At 40.6% G+C, this 22,670-nt stretch overlaps 1 protein-coding gene and 1 pseudogene across 1 annotated transcript; both read right to left on the bottom strand.

The window, feature by feature from the left end:
• LOC121402043 overlaps nt 1–5,790 on the bottom strand; it is a 12,942-nt pseudogene extending 7,152 nt beyond the window's left edge.
• grpel2.S (GrpE like 2, mitochondrial S homeolog) lies at nt 4,923–22,670 on the bottom strand. The gene is made up of 4 exons (XM_018256154.2): nt 22,522–22,670; nt 11,506–11,662; nt 8,709–8,790; nt 4,923–7,094 (listed from the first exon to the last, which is right to left on the bottom strand). The coding sequence occupies exons 1-4, from the start codon at nt 22,587–22,589 to the stop codon at nt 6,763–6,765; spliced, it is 639 nt and encodes a 212-aa protein (XP_018111643.1). The 5' UTR covers nt 22,590–22,670; the 3' UTR covers nt 4,923–6,762.

Here is a 22,670-nt window from a genome sequence, read left to right as displayed (position 1 = left end):
CTGTATCACACTCTAGTGGCTCAAACTGGTATAGCAGAAAGTCAAGCACGTATTACTTCGTTTGGTGCCAGAGATTTGGGTTGAGAAAAGGTTATATACCACCAAAAATGAAAATTACAAATTTAACAAATACCAATTAAAATTAGAATTACTATGTGAAATGCAAAGTACTATTGTTAAATTTCCAGAAAGCACTAGAGCATATGTATCCATTGTTAATTAATGAGCCCAAATCCTGATCTCAAAAACATCAGAACCACTACAACTGATAGCACAGCAATACTTGTCTATGCATTCCTTTCAAAAGGATCCTGATGCTATTCATTGACAGTTATATCCAATATATCTTACTGGGGAGCTTCCTTTCCTAATAGATGAATTAGAGCTCACTGAAATAACGAATTCCAGTACAAATAAAATCTAACAGAAATCCTGCATGTAGAGAGACATGATGTCTGGTGATTTTAATAGAGTGAGCTCTAATACATTGTCTAGGCAAAAATCTCAAGCTACTATGTGAAGTTTTATAATAATATTTTGTAGGGCAGATCCATTTGTGGCCAAAGTGTGTGTGCGATTAGAGAATATCCATTCTGTGGTGTTGCTGGTCAGCAAACTTTGGCTTGTTTTGTATTATTTGTTTTATCATCTATATTTAGGTTTAAACAAATATGGCCATGTGTGAACCTGGGCAAAATAATAAACTACATATTTATACTCTGTTTAATAGTTCTTAGTTTTGCAGTGATCTGGATAAGGTATGCTGAAATGCTCTCTCAAGGCAAAAGGGATGCAAATTTAGGTTTTTGTAGTTGTATGTGATCATTTCCTTATCTGGCACATACAGGGACCTCCCAATCCAGATAGTTTTTAGCATTGACCACTAACATGGTGTTTTAAACACAAACATATTGTACTACCCCGGTGGTAGTTGTAATGTTTAAAGGAGAGCTAAACCCTAAAAATGAATATGGATAAAAATGCCATATTTTAAATACTGAACGTATTGCACCAGCCTAAAATTTCAGCTTCTCAACAGCAGCAATGATCCAGGTCTTCAAACTTGTCACAGGGAGTCACGATTTTGGAAAGTGTCTGTGACACTCACATGCTCAGTGGGCTCTGAGCAGCTGAGCTTAGGGGTCATCACAAATTTACAAGCAGGAAATGTGGTTAGACTGTAATATAAGATGATTATTAAATTCTGATGCTAGTTGCATTGGTTTCTGTGCTGCAATGTAGTCATTCTCTGTAATAATTACTAATCAGACTTTTATTGTGAGATTTATAATCTATGCGTACTGTATATTGTGAGTGGGTCCCTAAGCTCAGTAAGTGACAGCAGAACAGAGCATGTGTGGGCTGTGGTTGCCTTGGGCTGGTAGAGAAGCACAAAATATAATGTACAACATTTCTAGCCTACTTCTTTAGTTAAGCTTTAGATCTCCTTTATACAACGAAAGGAAGGCACATACTTTCAAAAATACTTTTTATTTGGATTCATCACCATTTCAGGAACGGTGAAAACACAGTTACCTAATAAGATGCAATTACAGGTACAATACTATAAGTACTACAAGGTAATCTCCCTGCTGCAGAAATCCATATTTTTAAAAAGTATATGCATACAATATAAATTAATGAAATCAAACATATATACATAAATACATTTAAGAAGACAATGGAAGACGTGAGATACCTAAAAAATATCTGCTAAATCTGTGCTGCAAAACATTTCTGTACAGTTGTCCGTCACACACAATGATATAGGAGCGTCCGTTAAAATATTGGTATAAAATGTACAACAGAATAAAATGTACAACAGAATAACAGTGCAGTGGCGCATCTTGGTTGTAAGAGGCAGAGAGCTAGTGTAAACATGCAGATAAGATTATTGTCTCTGCAATTATTTGCTCTGAAAACAAGTAAACTTTGCAGCACTTAACACTTTCTGGTGATTAAGCCATACTATTCAGCACAGTAACTCACTTTGTTGTACTTGTTCTTTCAGCACAGAACTATAAACAGATAAACAAAATTAAATTATATCCCATTGTCTCCTTCTCCCAAATGTGCACACATAACTTTTATTTGATGTTCCCCCTACTGTCTACTGAACTAAATAAGTTCCAAAAGTTTTATAGGAATGACAATATAATGTACTGTTGCCCTGCACTAGTACAACTGGTGTTTGCTTCTGAAACACAACTATAGTTTATATAAACAAGCTACTGTGTAGCCATGGGGGCAGCCATTCAAGCATAGGATACACAGTAGATAACAGATCATAATCACTGCAGAATCCCATTGTAAACAGAGCTTATCTGCTGTGTTTCCTGTACTTTTTCTCCTTTTTAGGGTCAGGGCACACAGGCAGATTGAGGGAGATTAATCGCCCGGCAACTCTTCTTCTGGGCAACTAATCACCCCGAACTGCCTCCACGCCAGTGGCAGAACTACCAGGGGTGGAAATGGTGCAGCTGCACCAGGGTCCATGCCCCTGCACCCCCTGATGGGGCCCACAGCCCAGGAGAGGAGTCTGTCAAACACTCTGTCCCAGTACTGGATGATGAATGACTGCTGTCTCCAACTTCCTTGGTCACCCAACACAACCTAGCAACGACAAGCTCACTTCCTTAGTAACGCGAACATCAACAAAGTTTCTTCTTCCTTAGCAAACGCTGCTTTCCGAACGGCTGCGATTCAACCGAGCAAACTTTACGTTCTGGCACGAACTCCCACTAACAAAATCACACTGGCTGTTGTATTATAGAGCAGGGGACACTCGGCGCGATTAGTTCTCCAAAGTCGCACAGTTTCCTCGTGAGGCAACTTTGGCCTACTTTGGAAAACGAATTGCACAGAGTGCCATCCCGCCAGTGATTTACATTTTAGCCGGCGGGAAGGCAGTGGAGACAGATCGGGGAGATTGGTCACCCGAAGAAGAGGAGATTTGTCTCAGGCGACTAATCTCCCTGAATCTGCACTTTGAATGGCTGCCCCGTGGCTACACAGCAGCTTGTTTATATAAACTATAGTAGAGTTTCTGAAGCAAACATGTCAGTTTTACCAGTGCAGCAAAACAGTACAATATGGTTTCATTATTTAAAAAATTCTAATTTTTGGTGTTGCTGTCTATCTAGTCCAGTACCCTATCTAGTACAGCAGGTTTTCCATTGGCTGTTGCCATGCTGGGTGGCTTTTAAACAATGGATAAATGCCAAAAAGGAGAAGCTGGAAAGGCCTCCCTAAACAAGCAGCGACCATAAAAAGCCTCATAATCATTAGCTACTCAGAGATCCGTGAAACATAAGGGGCCTTCCAAATCTGCCCAATGTGATACAAACTTTATGAAGCAGTTAATTTTTGTGCTAGAACATAGACGGAATGGATATGTACAAAATATCCCTATATCATACTATAAAATACAGTACCTTACATTTACAAAAATGGTGGGGGAACACCTCTTTATAGACTACCGTATATACCCAAGTATAAGCCGAGTTTTTCAGCATCCAAAATGTGCTGAAAAAGTCTACCTCGGCTTGCTGACCCGAGTAGCTGAGATTGCAGTCTCTTTTAATCATTCCTATACCAACAGTACACTTGGGGAGAGACTGCAATATCCCACAATGCCCTCTGTTGGTTATATGAAAGAATAACAGTGCGCCCTCTGTTGGTTATATTAAAGAATAACAGTGACTGCAATATCACACAGCGCCCTCTGTTGGTTATATGAAAGAATAACAGTGACTGCAATATCACACAGCGCCATCTGTTGGTTGTATGAAAGAATAACAGTGCGCCCTCTGTTGGTTATATGAAAGATTAACAGTGACTGCAATATCACACAGCGCCATCTGTTGGTTGTATGAAAGAATAACAGTGCACCCTCTGTTGGTTATATTAAAGAATAACAGTGACTGCAATATCACACAGCACCCTCTGTTGGTTATATGAAAGAATAACAGTGTGCCCTCTGTTGGTTATATGAAAGAATAACAGTGACTGCAATATCACACAGCGCCATCTGTTGGTTATATGGAAGAATAACAGTGACTGCAATATCACACAGTGCCCTCTGTTGGTTATATGAAAGATTAACAGTGATGGCAATATCACACAGCACCCTCTGCACATGGTAGTGGGACAGTGGGACAATGCACACAGTAATCCGTTTGGCAATTCTCTGTCACCATCAACTTTGCAAAGAAGTCCGGTTGATCGCTGGGGGGGTCGCTTTGGCAGAATGTGCGCTGCTGGGAGACGGGGCTGTAGTTGTGTCTAGGCTTATACTAGAGTCAATAAGTTTTCGTAGGTAAAATTAGGTACCTCGGCTTATACTCGGGTCGGCTTATACTCGAGTATATACGGTAATAGATTTATGTGGGTTATTTATCAAAGTCTGAATATATCTCAATATTTTCTGCCACAAACTCTGATCAAATCCGCTTGGTTTTTTTACACTTATTTATGATTACATTTTCCCGAAAAAACTGATTTTTGCAATTTCCCCCTGAAAACTTTGGGGTTTTGCAAGAAACCCAGCGCCCATGAAAAAATCATCGGGAGTTCTCCCACTGACTTATATGCAACCTCGACAGGTCTGAGATGCCGGATTTTCAGATTCTGACTTTTCGGGGTTTAATAAATTCAGAAAATTCAGAAATTTGTGATTTTTTAAAAGTCTGATTTTATATAAAAAAATCATGAATTTTTCGTGAGTTTAGTAAATAACCCCCTATGTGTTTAAATTTTTCCATGAGGTCACTGGAGCAATATCAAAAGACAGGACCTGTAATGAAACAATGCCCTACGAAATTAAAATTTGCACATGGAAAATGGTTTTGTTTGTGCAGCTGAGACTATGGCAGTTATCGGAAACCCTCATTTGAAAACACGGTTACAATTTTTAGATTCTACCCGATGGTTTTTTTTTTTAGAAGTGTAATAGAGTTTGTATAATAAGTAAAATGCCAGATCCAGTTACTGAAAGGTAAATTATACACTCTTGATATTGTGTATATTCTGAGTGTTACCCATACATAAATAGAAATATTGTGGGGTGTAGTTAATTGTTCACAAACAACAGAACTCCTCTGCATATGTGTTCTACAGTTGTACAGGGTATACACAAAATCCTAAAGGCAAAATGCATCTAACCATTAATTATCACGTACAGGGTAGATCCAAGCACAATATACATTTCACTGTCTGTGCAACATTCACATGGAGGATTACTTCATGCAGTCCTATACAACAAAGCATTGATTTGAATACTACCCAGCCTACACTTGCACTTGCCAAAGATCCCTACATTAAAGGAGAAGGAAAGCTAATGAAGTAGCCACTACATTAGCCACAATAGTGCAAGCTATAGCACTATATTTATTCTGCAAAATGCTTACTATACACGAGTAAACAACTCTAGAAGCTCTCTCTGTTTGTTTAGAATAGCAGCTGCCGTATTAGCTTGCTGTCACATCATTTCCTACCCGAGTCTCTCCCTGCTCACTCATAGCTCTGGGCTCAGATTACAGGAGGAAGGGGGGAAAGGGGAGAAGGAAAGCGGAGCAAACCGAGCATGCTCAAGTCCTAGCCCTGGAGGTTTATGTTGTAACAGGAAGTCTGATACAGAAGCCCATGTGTACACAATAGAAGGAAAGAAATGCAGTGTTTCTTTTGACAGAGGACTCAGAGCAGCATTGCCAGGGTTTACTGGTGTATTTATTTAGACCTTTCTAATAAAGTTTACTTAATTTTAGCCCTTACTTCTCCTTTAATGTCCATGTCTCCTAAAATTCCAAAATCATAACTGAAATCCTCCTCCACTGCCTTCTATGACAATTGCATAAACTTTAAAGAATTGAGCCTGCTATTATTAAGCCGGTCAAACTTTTTTTTACTAAAAAAAAAAAAAAAAGTTGAGGACATAACAGGAGAGCTGGATCATTAAATCCCCCCCCCCCCCCGCAAAAGGTATAGGAACCATTACATAAAGATTTAGAAATATTGCAAAAATAGCCTAAACTATGCATCATTTACAGTCTGTAATAATAGAACTATTTACATATATATTATTCAGGCAGTCTATTTTATGCTTTTCTTAGAGCAAGAAAACAATAAATACTTTTACACAAAAATATTTGTACCCTCTGCAACCTAAACGCACACCCAGTTTCAGCCCTGTACACCAAAGGGCATATTTATCAAGGGTCAAATTTCGAAATTGCAAAAACATCGAAATTATAATTCAAAAAGAACAACCAAAATTAAGTCGAAGTTTTTTTTTGGTCGAATAGGTCCGTTTTCAATCAAATAGGTCCGTATTTGGCCAAATTCGAATTGTACGAATCGAAGCAATATCGCATTCAATGGAATTCGATTTGAGGTTTTTTTCCAAATAGGCTCTAGGAGGTCCCCCATAGGCTAAAACGGCAAATTGGTCGACGGTACATGATAAATTTCGATATCCGAATTTTCTTCAAATTCTAATCAAATTTGGACTATTCCCTAGCCAAAGTACACAAAAAAATCACTTGAAATTCGATTTTTTTTTCATTCGAAAATTCACCTCGACCTTTAATAAATCTGCCCTGAAGTAATGGGTAGACTGATCTTTCTTTTCTGGATGAAATAAGGAAGCCCTGGGCATGTTATTAAGCAGAGCACATAAAATGGAATTACATTTCAAAATAATTCAATAAATAAGGAGTCTTTATGGGAAACACAGGTGGGGTTTGTTGGCAGTCAAAGCATCTGTCATTCATGGGTCTCCACTGCTATTGCAACATGTGCATGCCGAATTGTACGGCCATGCAGTTTGTAGCCATCCAGTGAAATGTTTGCTATGCTGCCCGGCTTCCTCCCTTCAGCAGGTACATGGCAAACAATTTCGTGGTCATACGGGTCATATTCTCCTTCCAGTGGGCTCATTTTCTGAAGTCCATGCTTAATGAAGACACCGTGTAGCTTCCCATCCAGCTGGGACAAAACTGCCGACATATCCCTTATCCCTTCTTTTGTGGCCTTCTCCACTGCCTGCTCAATGATGTCAGCCACTTCCACCAGGTCCCGGCAAAAGCTCTGAATACCTGCAAAAGTTACAGGGGGTAAGTCATAATAAATAACATCACTACTCACCGTTTATAACCGATGACATCACTATTCACCGTTTATAAGGATATAATTTACAAGATATTCATGGCTTTATGTATTATACTGATCTATAGGTCAAGTTCCTATAGAAACTCTGCTCAAACGATGTGCTCCTATTTTTTCTCCCAACCTCCACTCCTGAACTTAGCTTAACCATTAAAGTGCTCAATCCAAGCAGTACTTTTTATCAAAGTTAAAGGGATACTGTCACAAGGAAAACATTTTTTCCCCAAAACGCATCAGTTAATAGTGCTGCTCCAACAGAATTCTGCACTGAAATCCATTTCTCGAAAGTGCAAACACTTCCTCTTCAGAAACGGCGAAAAGGCGACCATCCACACTGCATCGATCGATTTCTCCTCCCTGGCTCCTCACTGACAGGCATCCTCCTCCCGGCGTCCAGCAGCAGCTGTGTATCAGGCTCTTCACTCCTTTCCCGTGGATCGGCTTCACTGCTCCGCTCACCTCCCTCTCTGTCTTCCCTCCTCCCCTGCTCCACTACTCTGAGAGAGACATGCGGCGCCTGATTTCAACCCAGGCAGAATAGAAAGGCGCACGTTACAGGCAGTGTCACAGGCTCTCCTCTTCACCGTTCATCGGCAGCGATAGGGTTAATCCCAGGCCAGTTCCCACGTGGGAGGGCTTAGGCAAGGATCACTCACTGCTCAGTGAAGGAGAGCCTGTTACATGCGCCTTTCCTGGATTGCAATCAGGCGCCGCAGGTCTCTCTCAGAGTAGTGGAGCAGGGGAGGAGGTGAGCGGAGCAGTGAAGAGCCTGATACACAGCTGCTGCTGGACGCCAGGAGGAGGATGCCTGTCAGTGAGGAGCCAGGGAGGAGAAATCGATTGATGCAGTGTGGATGGTCGCCTTTTCTGAAGAGGACAGGAAGTGGATTTTCTGTAAGTTATTTCTTAATAAAGGCTTTGCTTTTTAAAAGTTTCATTTGTCTTGGTGTTTATTTTTCATTGTGCACAAACGAATTTTTAAACATTTTTTTTTATGTTACTGGTCCTTTAAGGGGTGATATGATAACTATGTATAAATATATAAGAGGATCATATAATAATCTCTCTAATACTTTATTTACCAGTAGGTCTTTCCAGCTGACACAAGGTCACCATCTTGGAAAGTGTTTGTGACACTCACATGCTCAGTGGGCTCTGAGCAGCTGTTGAGAAGCTAAGCTTAGGGGTCGTCGCAAATTATCAAGCAGAAAATTAGGTTTTCCTGTAATATAAGCTGATGCTACAGGGCTGATTATTAAATTCTGATGCTAATTGATTATTGATTCTGATGCTCGATTGGTCGAATTTCCAGTTCATGGTAGTTTATGTGAGTTTTAAAAAAATTCGCATGAATTTTGATATTCAACCTTTGATAAAGGAGTCTCGCCACATGTACTGATAAAGTAGAGCCTCCTTGTAGGCTGCCAGTCCACATAAGGTCCACCAAATAGCCAATCACAGCCCATATATGGCACCCCAGGGAACTTTTTTCATGTTTGTGTTGCTCCCCAACTCTTTGTAAAAAACGCTACACTTCTACTCACCAAATAGTTTTGCATCCTCTACAAATTTCTGAGTTCTTTTCCTAACATTTTCAGAGTCAGCCAGAGCTCTCCTGTAGCGCTCCTTAAAGAAAATGAAAACAAAATTAGTGTATAACTGAAAAAAAATCCAAGAATAATTAGTTAATAGGTATGTGTATATTATGGTAATCATGAACATGGAGAGGAAACTATAGAGAAACCACTTTATATGGTATATATAATCTTGGAAATGCTGTTTTTAAGACATATTCCTCCTCTGATTTAATCCAGATATTCGTAATATTCATCCACCTCAATATTGTATTTAATGCAAAATTAAGGATCAACATCTGCTTTATTTCTGTTTAACTCTAATACAAAAATGGATATTCTTTTAGTGAACCTAAGCACAACTTCATTGGAGCAAATGCCATGCTGCTTAAAGTGGACCTGTCACCCATACACAAAAATCTGTATAATAAAAGTCTTTTTTAAATGAAACATGAAAACTAATTTCTATTTTTTTTTTATTAAAGTATTCATAGCTGTTGTAAACTCGTTTAAAAATTTCAGCTGTCAATCAAATATTGTCTGCCCCTCCTCTATGCCTTAGGCAGGGCAGACAATTACTTTCACTTTACATTCAGCACTTCCTAGATGTCACTGCTCTCCCCACATTCCCCCGTTCTCTTTACCATTTAATTGTGTAACCAGGGCATGGGGATGGACATTGGGTCCCCCATTCTGGTGCTCAAACAAGATTCTGAGATGATACAAGGCTTGTCTTAATAACAGTGTCCACAAATGGCTCCTGCCTGCTTGCTATAATTATGAATTCCAAGACTGAAGATTCAAATAATGTATATAGTATAATTTTGCTTGACTAATGTGATAAAATAGGATTTTGAATAATTTTTTTGGGTGACCAGTCCCATTTAAATGAGCAAAGCACCATTATGACTTACAGCCAATGCAGTCTCTTTGCAGCTCATCTATCCTGTATGGGAGCAAGTTTAACATGGATACATTATGCAGCATTTAAAGGAATTGTTCAGTGTAAATAGTGATTAATAAATAAAAAAAAATATTTCCAATATAGTTAGTTAGCCAAAAATGTAATGTATAAAGGCTGGAGTGACTGGATGTCACTGGATAATAGCCACAACACTACTTCCTGCATTGCAGCTCTCTTGCTTCCACTGATTGGTTACCAGGCAGTAACCAATAAGTAATCCGGGGGTGGGGGGGGGGGCGCTTATGGGTAATAACCGTTTCCTTTTGAATCTGAGCAGAATGCTGAGGAACAGTTGCAAACTCAAGTTATTTTCCATGTGCCCTCCCCCTTAAAGTTGCTGACTAACTCAGAGTTAGAGAGCTAAAAAGCAGGAAGTAGTGTTCTGTTCGACATCCAGGCACTCCAGTCTTTATACATTATATTTTTGCCTAACCAACTATATTAAAGACATTTTTTATTTTGCACATACGATCTATTTACCCTGTTTCTATTTTTACACTGAACTGTTCCTTTAATGCTTTGCAAGAAGAATAACTTCAGTAGTGCCCGAGATAAAGGACCTCCAAGAGTAAAAAGCCTCGTGACTGCAGCTCTCACTCTATTCAAACACACACAAATAGCTTCCCGTTTATGGTATTTATCCACCATAAGCATGAGTGAATACTCTCACAGCATGTGATGAGTTGTTGTGCTAACAAAGCAGTCGGCGGATGTTCATTTATTCTTGGTGTGTTTTCATATGAAAAGCAGATGAGGACATGCTGCCAGACACAGACAGGACTCGTGTGCAATCATTTGCTTGAGTTTCACAACTGTATAATGCTTCTGAGCTATAGATAACCACAGAAATGCTATCTCTGAGGCTTTGTTAAAACACTTACTTTAAAGGAGAAGGAAAGGCTAAAATTAATTAAGCTTTATCAGAAAAAAAAAAAAATATCTTTATTTCTGGGGAACGATCTTAAAACAACTGAATTGAAAAAAGTGTTTGGAAGGTGAACAACCACTTTAAAGGAAAACTATACCCCAAACGAATACTTAAGCAAGAGATAGTTTATATCAAACGAAGTGGCATATTAAAGAATCTTACTAAACTGGCATAAATAAGTAAAGATTGCCTTATTACATCTCTTGCCTTGAACCACCATTTAATGATGGTCTGTGTGCTGCCTCAGAGATCACCTGACCAGAAATACTGCAGCTCTAACTGTAACAGGAAGAAGTATGGAAGCAAAAGACTCTGTCTGTTAATTGGCTCATGTGACCTAACATGTATGGTTTGTTTGTGTGCACAGTGAATCCTGTGATCCAAGGGGGTAGCTCTTATTTTTTTTTTTTTTTTTAAAACAGCAATTTTCTATTTATGATTACCCAATAGCACATACAACTAAAAAAGTGTAATATTATGAAAATGGTTTATTTACATGAAGTAGAGTTTTACATATGAGTGGTTTTATTAAATATACATTGTTCGGGGGGTATTGTTTTCCTTTAACAGTTGTGGCCAGAGGATTAATATCTTCTAGTCATGGTAGCAACCACACTCCAACACAGAAAGCACTTGACTGTATGTTTCTTTTATAACATTTTGCACTTGAACTGAAAGTGATACTTATTTACTTGACATGTGACTTGCCAGAAAGTGTCTTTCCCCTAATCATTGATGTATGCACGCACACACACACACACACACACGTCATCTATTTTCTGTAGCTTCCAAAAATATATTCTTACTGTATTCCATTTCTTTCTATTTAGCAACTATAAAATTTCCTGCAACATTATTTTGTGCAAGGAACTCACAGATAAATCCCGAACTTCCTCCTCCAGTTTGAGTGCTTTCTCTTCTAGCGCCCGCACAGCATACGACTGCCGGTCGTCCATTGTGCTATCATCAACTGTAGTCTGGTCTCCAGCACTTCTCTGCTGAGCAGCAGTACTATATGCGCTCACGGAACACCTGTAATATGAATTAAATGACTTGGTGAGATCCTGCTGATACATTCTGCAAAATTACATATAATGGGAATGAAGTCAGTGGAAATATCATGTACTGTTCCCCTGCACTGGTAAAACTGATGTGTTTGCTTCAGAAACACTACTATAGTTCATATAAACAAGCTGCTATGGAAAAATGGCGGAAATTGAAAAACGGCTATATGGCACAGGATAACTAATGGATAAAAGAGAACACCATTAGACAGACAGAGCTTATCTGCTATCTGTTGTGTAACCTGAGCCTTTTCTCCTTTGAATGGCTGCCCCCATTGATACACAGCAGCTTGTTTATATAAACAATAGTAGTGTTTCTTAAGCAAACACAGCAGTTTTACCAGTGCAGGGCAACACTGCATTCTATTTTCATTACTTTAAAACACTTATTTTTTGACGTTATTGTTCCTTTAACACAGGGAGATTGCAGGACAAACATTCAGCCTGCTAGGCCTCATGCCTTGTTAGGTTTTTTTTTTTGCTAGTAATCTCTACAGAAATCTGTAACTCCATGCTATTATGGTATTAATTCCAGATTTTTTTTTTAAACCTGTTCACTCTGAATGGGAACATTTGGCTAGACACTATAATATATATATCCATATATATATTTGAATGAGGCTAGAATTCTCAGCCACTTTTAGTCCAGCAATATGGTGAGAAAACCAAATATCTTTAAGTGGTGACAGGCTAATAACATGTCAATGTCAACAGGCTTCTAACATACCCAGTAAGCTAGCAAAGGTGTTCGGAAGTTTGCAGCCAGTCAGCTAAGACTAAAGCTACTTGCGTCAACAATATCTTCAAGAGTGAGTGTGTTAAAAAAAAAAAAAAACGGATAACGGATAAGTATCTGTCCGTAATTTGGATCTTCATAACTTAGTCTACTAGAAAATCATGTAAACATTCAATAAACCCAATAGGCTGGTTTTGCTTCCAATAAGGATTATTGGAAGCAATAATGTACTGTTTTATTATTACAGAGAAAAAGGGAATCCGTTTTAAAAATTTGGATTATATGGATAAAATGGAGTCTATGGGAGACGGCCTTTGGAGCTTTCTGGATAACGGATCCCATACCTGTCGCAAGAAATACATATTTTTACATCTATGAAGTATGTGTCATTATTTCTAGCCATGCAGCCCTTAAAGGAGATTTCATCTTCCGGGTCTTCGGTAAGCCGAGTGGGAGATCGACATGTCGGTGCAATTTGCCAGTTTGCAACAACTACGCATGTGCCGGAACTCATGAAAATTGCAGAAGCGCCGAAAGAAGACATGAAAACCCGGGAAGATGGCTGCGTGGAACTTCGATGCCAGAATCTCTGCTTAGGGGTAAGTATAAAGTATGGGGCATTTCGGCTGGGGGGGGGGAGGAGGGAAATACGAGGGGTTGGGGGTACGGGTTACAATATAATACAGAAATGTACAATACTTCAGTCTGAGTCCTGATGGGCAGAAATGACAAGTCAGTGATTTGATGAGCACAATTAACTATCACTCCAAACCAACGTTACCAAATGGACATATTGCAAGTATAGGCTGAAGTCCAATCTAAGATTATATCATTGTCCCACTGATTTATGTGCCATAAAGTCCGAATTTTCGGATTAGTAACTTCCTATTTTGAACAGAATGTGCTGAAAGAAATCAATGAGTAATTTGTAAGAGACCAAAGCCTCCAGGCAGCCTCTCAATCTCATTCTTGACAAGCAGCTTTTGGCCTGTGTATTGAGAGATTTCAGATGAAAAGATAGGATTATGCAGTCTTGTGGAAGGAATGGCATTAATGGGAAACCACAAGATTGCATTTTAATTTGCATTTGAGAACGAAGCACCAACAGGTAAGATTCCTAAATAATGCGGATATACCATATAGAGCTGCTTAAAGGAAAACTAAACCCTAAAAATGAATGTGGATAAAAATACCATATTTTATATACTGAACTTGTTTCACCAGCCTAAAGTTTCATTATATATTGTGAGTGGGTCCCTAAGCTCAGTAAGTGACAGTAGCACAGAGCATGTGCAGTGAATCAGCAGAAAAGAAGATGGGGAGCTACTGGGGCATCTTTGGAGACACAGATATTTACTGCCTTGGGCTGGGACAAAAGGCAAAAACAACATTTCTAGCTACTTCTTTAGTTAGGCTTTAGTTCTCCTTTAAATTCCAAACTAGATATATGCTGGACAAAATGCTATAAACTGTCTGCATTGTGCTAAAAGTCAATTCAAAAGATGAACTAACCCTTTAAATAATTCTACCACTTGTTTATTTAAACTATAGGTCAAATATATGCCGGAGATAACTGCCAGCATTAATTTGGTAACAATAAGCAGCAGTTCAGCAGGCTGTAAATCCCGATGACAGTTTAAAACAGTCACAGCAACATCAATGACACCACTTTTCCAGTTAGATACTATGGGGCAGATTTATCAAAATGTGAGATTAGAGCTTGCCGCAGAAAACCTCATCCACTTTCTATTCATTCCTATGGGATTTTTAAAAGCATATTTATACAAGGTGAACTCCACTGATGAATATGATTCTGAAATCCCATAGGAATGAGTAGAACATGGGTGCGTTTTTCTGTGGTGAACTCTAATTTCACATTCTGATAAATCTGTCCCTAACACCAAATTGCACCCAAAAAGCTTTGACCAACATAATGATTCCAAGATGAGGCAACAGGGAAAAAGCAGGAGGATTTAAAAACCAAAACATTGTGTTGCAATTCTGAGTTTATAATGGGGCCTAAAAATAATCTCTAGAACTGACAACAAACTTGTATCCTGTGACTCTCAAAAAATGAAGAGTCTTAGATTTTTTAGTTTTCCTAAGAAAGTTCAACGTTACCCCCCAGGAAATGCCCTTACACTGAAAAAATCTCTCGCTTGCTCTACATCCCTCTCTCTCTCTCCATCCCTATAAATCTCTCTCCCTCTAACTCTCTCTACCCCTCTCTCTCGCTCTACCTCTCTCAACCTCTCCCTCTCTCAACCTCTCCCTCTCTCAACCTCTCCCTCTCTCAACCTCTCCCTCTCTCAACCTCTCCCTCTCTCTCAACCTCTCTCTCTCTACCTCTCTCTACCTCTCTCTACCTCTCTCTACCTCTCTCTACCTCTCTCTACCTCTCTCTACCTCTCTCTACCTCTCTCTACCTCTCTCTACCTCTCTCTACCTCTCTCTACCTCTCTCTACCTCTCTCTACCTCTCTCTACCTCTCTCTACCTCTCTCTACCTCTCTCTACCTCTCTCTACCTCTCTCTACCTCTCTCTACCTCTCTCAATTATGCTTCTTTAAATTTTAGTGCCAGAGTAATACCCATGAAGCTTAACAAAAACAAAGCCATTAGTGAGTGGTTGAGAAGAATCTTATAGTAATAATGAGATAAGAATTTAGAGAAAAGTTCTTTGCCTATATAGAGACATTCAGGATAAACTTTGATAGAACTTCATGCCCTAGGGCCCACAATTGGATCAGCCCAATATCGCTCACCTTGAAGGTGGGCATATCGGGAAGAGATCCGCTTTTTTAGCGAAATCGCCATATAAGCTGATCTCTATGTGTACGGCCACCTTAAGAGTAATCCAGCCAAGGAATAACATATAGCAGCTCCAACTCAAAAAGTGTAAAACCTAACTGACCAAATGCAAGTCTACAGCATTCTCTCTCCGGTTGGTTAAAGGAGAAGCAAACCCCCTGGGCGCAAAAATCCCTCCCCTGTGTTGCCCCCCCCTCCCCCCTGACCTACATGTCCCGCCGGGCAAATGCCGCTAACTTGTTACTCACCCCTCTGTACAGGTCCAGTCCACGGAGTTCACAGGCGCCATCTTCTCCTAAGCGGTCTTCTTCCTGCTTTTTTGGTGCATGCGCAGTAGGAGCATTTCACCGGTACGGATCTACTGCACATGCGCCAAAAGTCACAAAGAAAACTTTGTGACTTTTGGCGCATGCGCAGTAGATCCGTACTGGTGAATTGCTCCTACTGCGCATGCACCAAAAACGCCAGTCAAAGCAGGAAGAAGACCGCTTGGGAGAAGATGGCGCCTGTGAACTCTGTGGACTGGACCTGCGCAGAGAGGTGAGTAACAAGTTAGGGGCATTTGCCCGGTGGGACAGGTAGGCCGGGGGGGGGAGGGTTTTTGCGCCCAGGGAATTTCCTTCTCCTTTAAAAAGAGTGGGCAATGAAGATTTAACCATTGGCTGGAAATCTCAGATGGTTTCCATGCAGGTAAACTGCAAGCAGAGGATTCCCACTGCATTTATTTAGTTGTAATATTGGTATGTAGGCAGCCATCTCAGGTCATTTTGCCTGGTCATGTGCTTTCAGAAAGAGCCAGCACTTTAGGATGGAACTGCTTTTCTGGCAGGATGTTGTTTATCCTACTCAATGTAACTGAACGTGTCCCAGTGGGACCTGCATTTTTACTATTGAGTGCTGTTCTTAGAACTACCAGGGAACGGTTATCTTGTGTTAGGGAGCTGTTATCTGGAGCAGCATTATTAACGGATGTGTTTTGAAAAACAACATTTTTTCCCATGACAGTATCCCTTTAACAACAATCAAAAGCCTGACATTGTTACACAAGAGGGAATAACCAGAAAAGTTACATTGGAGAGAGCTAAACCTGCTTCCAATAAAAGGTATTCACATATTTAAAATATATCAGAGCCTAAACCTGGCAAGGGAATTGTGGTCCCTTGTCAACCACAGAATATATAAGATGTTCAAACAGGAAAAAATAGCCAGATTGAGATGCAGGCCTTAAATTTCAGCATTTTCTGTACAAATAACAGGCATGACAATCCTTTAAACATGAGTAACAGCACGTAGTTTTCCCACTACAGGTTCAGCTTCACAATTATCCATTTAAAGTAATCACTTCTCTGCAGAGGGAAGAGTTAATGTTTAACTATAACTGGCTGAAGCTACATGAAGAGGAGAGGGAGCTAAATGGTTTCTTAGGCAGGACCCTCCTTCCATCCCACCTCCATTCTTGCTAGTGAGATGGCTACTGTCCTCAGCACAGGTTATACAACAGGCAATAAGCATGAAAACATCTGGTATATTCATGAGTATGCACGCCACATGCAACTGTCACATCATTCTCTGCAAGCAATGTAACAAAACACCCAGCTAACAATTCACTACAGGGCTGGAACTATGTTATGCTTAGTTTAACCCTTTGAAATGGGACATTGAAATACCTGAACACCACACTCCCTTCATATTCAAACAGTTCACTTAGTGCTGGAGGTGCATAACATCTCCGAGATGTATTTAAAGGGGAACTATTGCGAAAATGAAAATGTAATATAAGCTTTATCACACTGAAAAAAATAAACTTTCTAAATACAATCAATTAAATAGTCTACATCATTTCTGAAATAATCAAGTTTATGTTCACTATTCATCTCTCAAGATCTGTTTCTCTTCATGCCGGAGTTGGGTGTCAAATGTCATTGACAGTTAGATCCATTATATCTTATAGGGGGCTCCTTTCTTAGCAAATTAATTAATTAGAGTTCATTCAAATAACTGATTCCATAACAAAATCTAACAAAATAACTGCCTTTTGCACATATCCTGCAGGTAGAGAGACATGATATCTGGTGATTTTAATAGAGTGAGCTCTAATACATCTTCTAGGCAAAAGGAGCCCCCTATAAGATATATTGGATCTAACTGTCAATGAATATCTGACACCCAACTGCTGCATGAAGAATGAAGAGGAACAGATGCTGAGAGTTGGATAGTGAAGATAAACTTGATTATTTCAGAAACGGTACAGAAATTTTAACGGAGTATATTTAGAAAACTTCTTATTTCAGTATCATGAAGCTTATATAAATTTTTCATTTTTGCGATAGTCCCTTTAACAAATTCAGGATGCTATGTTGCTAGTATAGGGTTAAAGTAAACCAGTAAAATGTCAGTTTTGCACAAGGATTCTGCTTGTCGAAGTGGAAAAATGTGTGTCTGATGCAATAAGCTAATTCTCTACATGCATGATTTGCATGGAAGTGTTTTAATTAGAATACACTTCCTTGTTCAGAGGCATGGCAAAAATGAGTTTTCCATGGCCTTTAATGACTGGTGTGCATACCACCCAAATTAGTAAATCTCTAGGTTACTCTAGGTCAATTATGAAAGAAAATGCTGTGTGCCTCTATGGTTACTCATTCCCCGCCAGTTAAGTTACCTGCGTTGCAGTTGTCATTATACTGAACAGAATGAGGAATACATTCAGTCAGTGTCGGACTAGCCCACTGGGATACCAGGAAAACTCCCGGTGGGCCCAGGTGTCTGTGGCCCCTCATGCTGCTAAACATTTGGCCTATTTCATGGCCATTCCCTATTTCTATGAGAAAGAGGCTAAAAAGGTGGAATAATAGATTATAGTATGTAAAGAAAATAGACTAGGGGAATAGAGTTTGAATGAGGAGAGGAAGAATAATAGTACTGAGAGTGGGCCCCTGGTCCAAGATTTTTTGGTGGGCCCCAGGTCTAAGGTTTTTGGGTGGGTCCCTGGTGTCACGGTCCGACATTCAGTACAGGACAAGATGAAAAAGCAGGTTGCCTGAAGAGAGTACTTCAGTTACTAACTCCCTTATCACAGCTGATCAACACAACGACCAGTCTAACCAGCCCTAAAAGTCATGTGAAAACCTTCCTTATCAGCTTCACAGTGCAGACACAGACAGACCACATTATGGTTACACCCTATGCTGTCTTTCTTGCTGTAGTTATCATGTGATCACTGATATGCACGAAAGGAGGAAAAGTGCAGCTTCTACTTGCATGCAGGACTGATTTCAGGTTTTTGGGCCAACCTCTGCTAAGTGTGACTCCATGCAAGCAGAAGAACATTTTAGTGCATTTCAGTGCAGGGGAAGGGAGTGGAAACCCAGGCTAAGAGCAGTGGAGGCAACACTTTGTGTGCCCAGGCCCTAAGCCATATACAAATAGATAGTGTTGCACACAAAAGCTAAAGTTGGCCATACACGTGCAGATTATCTGCCCGTTCAGGACCGCCATCAGAAATCGCAGGGCCCCATACGACAAAATTTCCTGGGCCCCCTGGGCTGCACCCACCCCAAGCCCCACCTACAGGTCTGCCCCCCACCCCACAGGTCTAGGGCTAGGGTTCCCACATGTTAATAAAAAATAAAAAGATATTGGTGGTCAGGGCCCCCCATAAAAAAAAACATTTGTGGCCAGGGCCCCCCATTAAAAAATATTGGTGGCTAGGACCCCACATGAGAAAAAAAAATTGGTGGCCAGGGCCCCCTCCCCCACATTGAGAAAATTGGTAGCCAGGGCCCCTTAAACGTCCATTCCTTCCCGAAGTCAGCAGCTCTCAGAAAGATGGGGGGCGGCTAATCAAGTAAGTATGGGGTGGCCGGGCCCCCCTTACCCTCGGGCCCCCTACAACTCTCCCCCCTATTCCCCCCTGATGGCTGCCCTGTGCCCGTGTATGGGGGTGTCCGACAGGTTTTCCAGATCGATTTCTGGCCAAAAATCGGCCTGATATATAGTGGGCAGGTTTGATTTTCCCTGCGATCAAGGACCACATTGGCTAGTTGATGCAGTCGAAGGACCCGTTGGTAGAGTCCTGCAGGTTACCCGCAAAAACCTGCAGTAACTTGCGGGTTGAGGGGAGAAGTTCTGGGTGCGGGTAAAGACACGGGTTCTGCGGGTCTTCTCAATAGTGATATTTACTCCTTTTTTCTGGTCATGGCTACTTCCAATGATGTCACTTCCAGTTTACAATGACAGCACTTCCTGTTTTACTCCTTTTTTCCTGATCATGTCTACTTCCTATAATGTCACTTCCGGTTTACAATGACAGCACTTCCTGATTCTTGATGGTCAGCAGGTCGCGGGTCCGGGTTGCGCATAAGGTACTTGCGGGTAGGGTCGGGTAGCAGGTCCGGGTCCCATAAAATGGACCCGCGCAGGAATACTTGTCGGCGCACATTTCCTTCATATAATCCAATCGTTTGGCCCTAGGGCTGAATGTTTGGATTAACCCGACATCCCCAGAAAGATCCACCAAACGAGCAGATCTTACCATGTATGGCCACCAGTTCGGTGAGATTAGTCGCCAAAAGAAAAGGAGATTTGTCGCTGAAATCTCCATGTGTGTCTCTGCCCTTAGAGCGAAGACACACAGAGCTTCATGTAGCAGCTACTTTTCACAGCTACAAAAATAGACAATGCTGATAATTTACTCATAACTGTTTAAGAGGAGGCTATTCTCAGTATTGCCTATTTAAGGCTATTTTCATAGAACAGGAAGTATGTTTCTTGTGGAGCCCTGTTCACTGTTTTTAAATGTAACCTGGAATAAAGCTTGTTGATTTTAAGGATCTGCTGTATGGACACACTCCTTAACTTCTTTTGCTGCACAGATCCACAACATTACCTTGCCGACAGCATGGTGATGCAAGAGGGGTTGTCAGACAAGGTGACATGACCCTTACCAACAACCTCACTTTATTGTGTTATATCTGTGATACATCCTACTACCTAGTCCTAGAGGATGATACAAAGTGTATAGTAACAAAATCAACCTTAGCTTGCCTTACCAGAACATTTGCCTTGTGAAGAGACATTTCTTGTACACTGCACCAAAATAAATTGTTATAGAGATTCTCTGCTACTTTGGGACTTTTCCCTGGGAAATGTTTTTAAGAGGAAAGGAGGGGGTTCTAAATGTGTTCTTCAAACAAGTAGGGCCTCAGGCTTACCCTCATGGGTATAGAAGGTAAAACAGGGCAAGAATGACATATAACAGCATATAAATAGCATGGGGTCACTGGTTTCCAGCAGACAAATTTATAAATAACAACTTGGATGCCATGGCAATGAAGAGTAGATGATATTTGCTGCCCTATTGACACATTTATGTCACTTATTTTAAACAATACACACACACACACACACAAACAGTCTTGGGTAAAGTAAATGTTTATTTTGTGGACAGGCAGAAGCAAAGCAAACAAGCTCTCCATTAGAAGTCACGCATAAGAGCAAGACGGACATAAGGAAGAAATAAACATCAGAAGAATAGCACTAGCCACAAATGACTGTACATAGATGATAACTAAACAAGTCATTTCTAACTAAATCAAGAGAGAATAATAGCAGGTTGTGATTGTGTTCATTGTGGCCACAAAAGATTTCTGTTTAGCCTCCTTTCTCCCTTTGTTACACAACTGCAACACTCGAGTTATCTCTAAGTGACACTTCTGCAGTTCTAAATGACATGGTTTTAGTAATAATACAAGTGGTTGGCATTTCACCTAGAAATTTAAATTGGTAGATGAATAGACTTATAGGACTTTGTATTATTATAGCATGAGGCAGAACTATAAAAGTTATAGAGCTGAAAGAAAACAACTAACCTGCCCACAACCAACACAAGGTAATCTGTTCCCAGAACCACCTGATAGGCAGTATATTAGAAAATAAACCGTCACTGGCTGCACGATCCAGCATATTGTATAAATCTCCAATGACTAAAGTATATTTTCAGCCTACAAATGACATATACGACTGTGTATACAAAGTAATCCTTCACAGAGGCTTAGCTCTCTGACCCCAGTAATTAAAAAGAGTGGACAGCACAGCAGCGATAGTGTCAAATTGCTCTCTTCCTGGATGTGCCGCATGATTGAAAACATCCATAGTGACCCTTCAGGCCACTGCAATGAAGCCAAACACCCCCCTCCAGCACATGGGTGGTCTGACCTGAGCGCATCCAGTATATAAGGGATTACAGAATCTGTAAATGAATGAGGTGCACCTGTTAGCACACACAGTGGGATGTTAATGGAGCTGTTGTTGCTGCAACAATACTCTCACTTTGCAGCAATATTCTCGCTTTGTAACAATACTTTCACTTTGCAACAATACGCTCACTTTGTAACAATACTCTCATTTTCGTGCAAATGTTCTTGTCAATGGCTTGTTAAAGGGGAAGTACAACCTACGACCATGGCTTCCTTTCTTCTTTGTACAACAGTGAAGCAATCTATATGGAGATAGGATATTCCGCATATGAATAAAATGAGACCGCACAATACAAAAACTCTGTGTCATTCCTAAAAATCTTAACAATCATGATAATGGCACAGCACTTATTTGCAGGGGGGGGGATAAGTGCACCCAGGAGGGGGGGGCAGGAGACCCAGTAGTGGGGCTCATTTATCAACACTGGGCAAATTTGCCCATGGGCAGTTACCTATAGCAACCAATCAGTGATTAGCTTTTTGAAGCCAGCTGCAAGTAGAACAAAGAAAGCAGCAATTTTATTGGTTGCCATGGGTTACTGCCCATGGACAAATGTGCCCAGTGTTGATAAATGACCCCCAGTAGCAACTGAAAAAGTTTTGTATGAAGAATGTGTCATTCCCAAAGTTGTTTTGGGAGGGGTTCTCTAAACTGCATTGCTGTGGGACCAGTAACTCGCAGCTGTACCAGTGCCTACCAGTAACCTCTGGCCTTGGCTTCTCTTACAAATGGCAGCAGTACTATTGTCCTATTCGGCCACAAACACCCACCTATTGACATCACACCAGCACAACGTCCCAGATGTCGTGTCACACATGGGTTAAGGAAATAGTACGGCTCCCCAGCTGGGACAAACTACTGCCAAAGGCAGATGTTGGTCGCTTAAGGGTGTAAAGGATGTAAAGGGTGTAAAGGATCACATAGAGAGATGGGCGATAATCCGCGCGTTATAACCGGACACGATTCCCATAAGGATAAAAGTGTTGTACCCACATAGCACAAACCTGTCCTGTTGCCACTCACCTGCTCCGAGTCCATAAAGCTCCCAGTTGTTCCGCTACAGCTCTCAACCTACACCCAGCCATATTCATTGCTCCTCACAGCCGCTACTCGCGCATGCGTACTGACTCCACAACTGTAGGGCGGGACGTGTCGCCTAGTGTTATTTGGGC

Source organism: Xenopus laevis, chromosome 3S (assembly GCF_017654675.1).
Source record: "Xenopus laevis strain J_2021 chromosome 3S, Xenopus_laevis_v10.1, whole genome shotgun sequence".
NCBI classification, from domain to species: domain Eukaryota; kingdom Metazoa; phylum Chordata; class Amphibia; order Anura; family Pipidae; genus Xenopus; species Xenopus laevis.
Note: the sequence above shows the minus strand (reverse complement) of the source record. Positions and strands in the feature narration are given on the sequence as shown.

What these genes read in the sequence shown, in the direction of transcription:
- grpel2.S (XM_018256154.2), bottom strand. Translation starts at nt 22,589, where the DNA reads ATGAATATGGCTGGGTGTAGGTTGAGAGCTGTAGCGGAACAACTGGGA. An exon ending in GCTTTATGGACTCGGAGCAG is followed by an intron (nt 11,663 to 22,521) that starts GTGAGTGGCAAC and finishes TTCATATTACAG; the next exon opens with GTGTTCCGTGAGCGCATATA. An exon ending in AGAGGATGCAAAACTATTTG is followed by an intron (nt 7,095 to 8,708) that starts GTGAGTAGAAGT and finishes TAACTTTTGCAG; the next exon opens with GTATTCAGAGCTTTTGCCGG.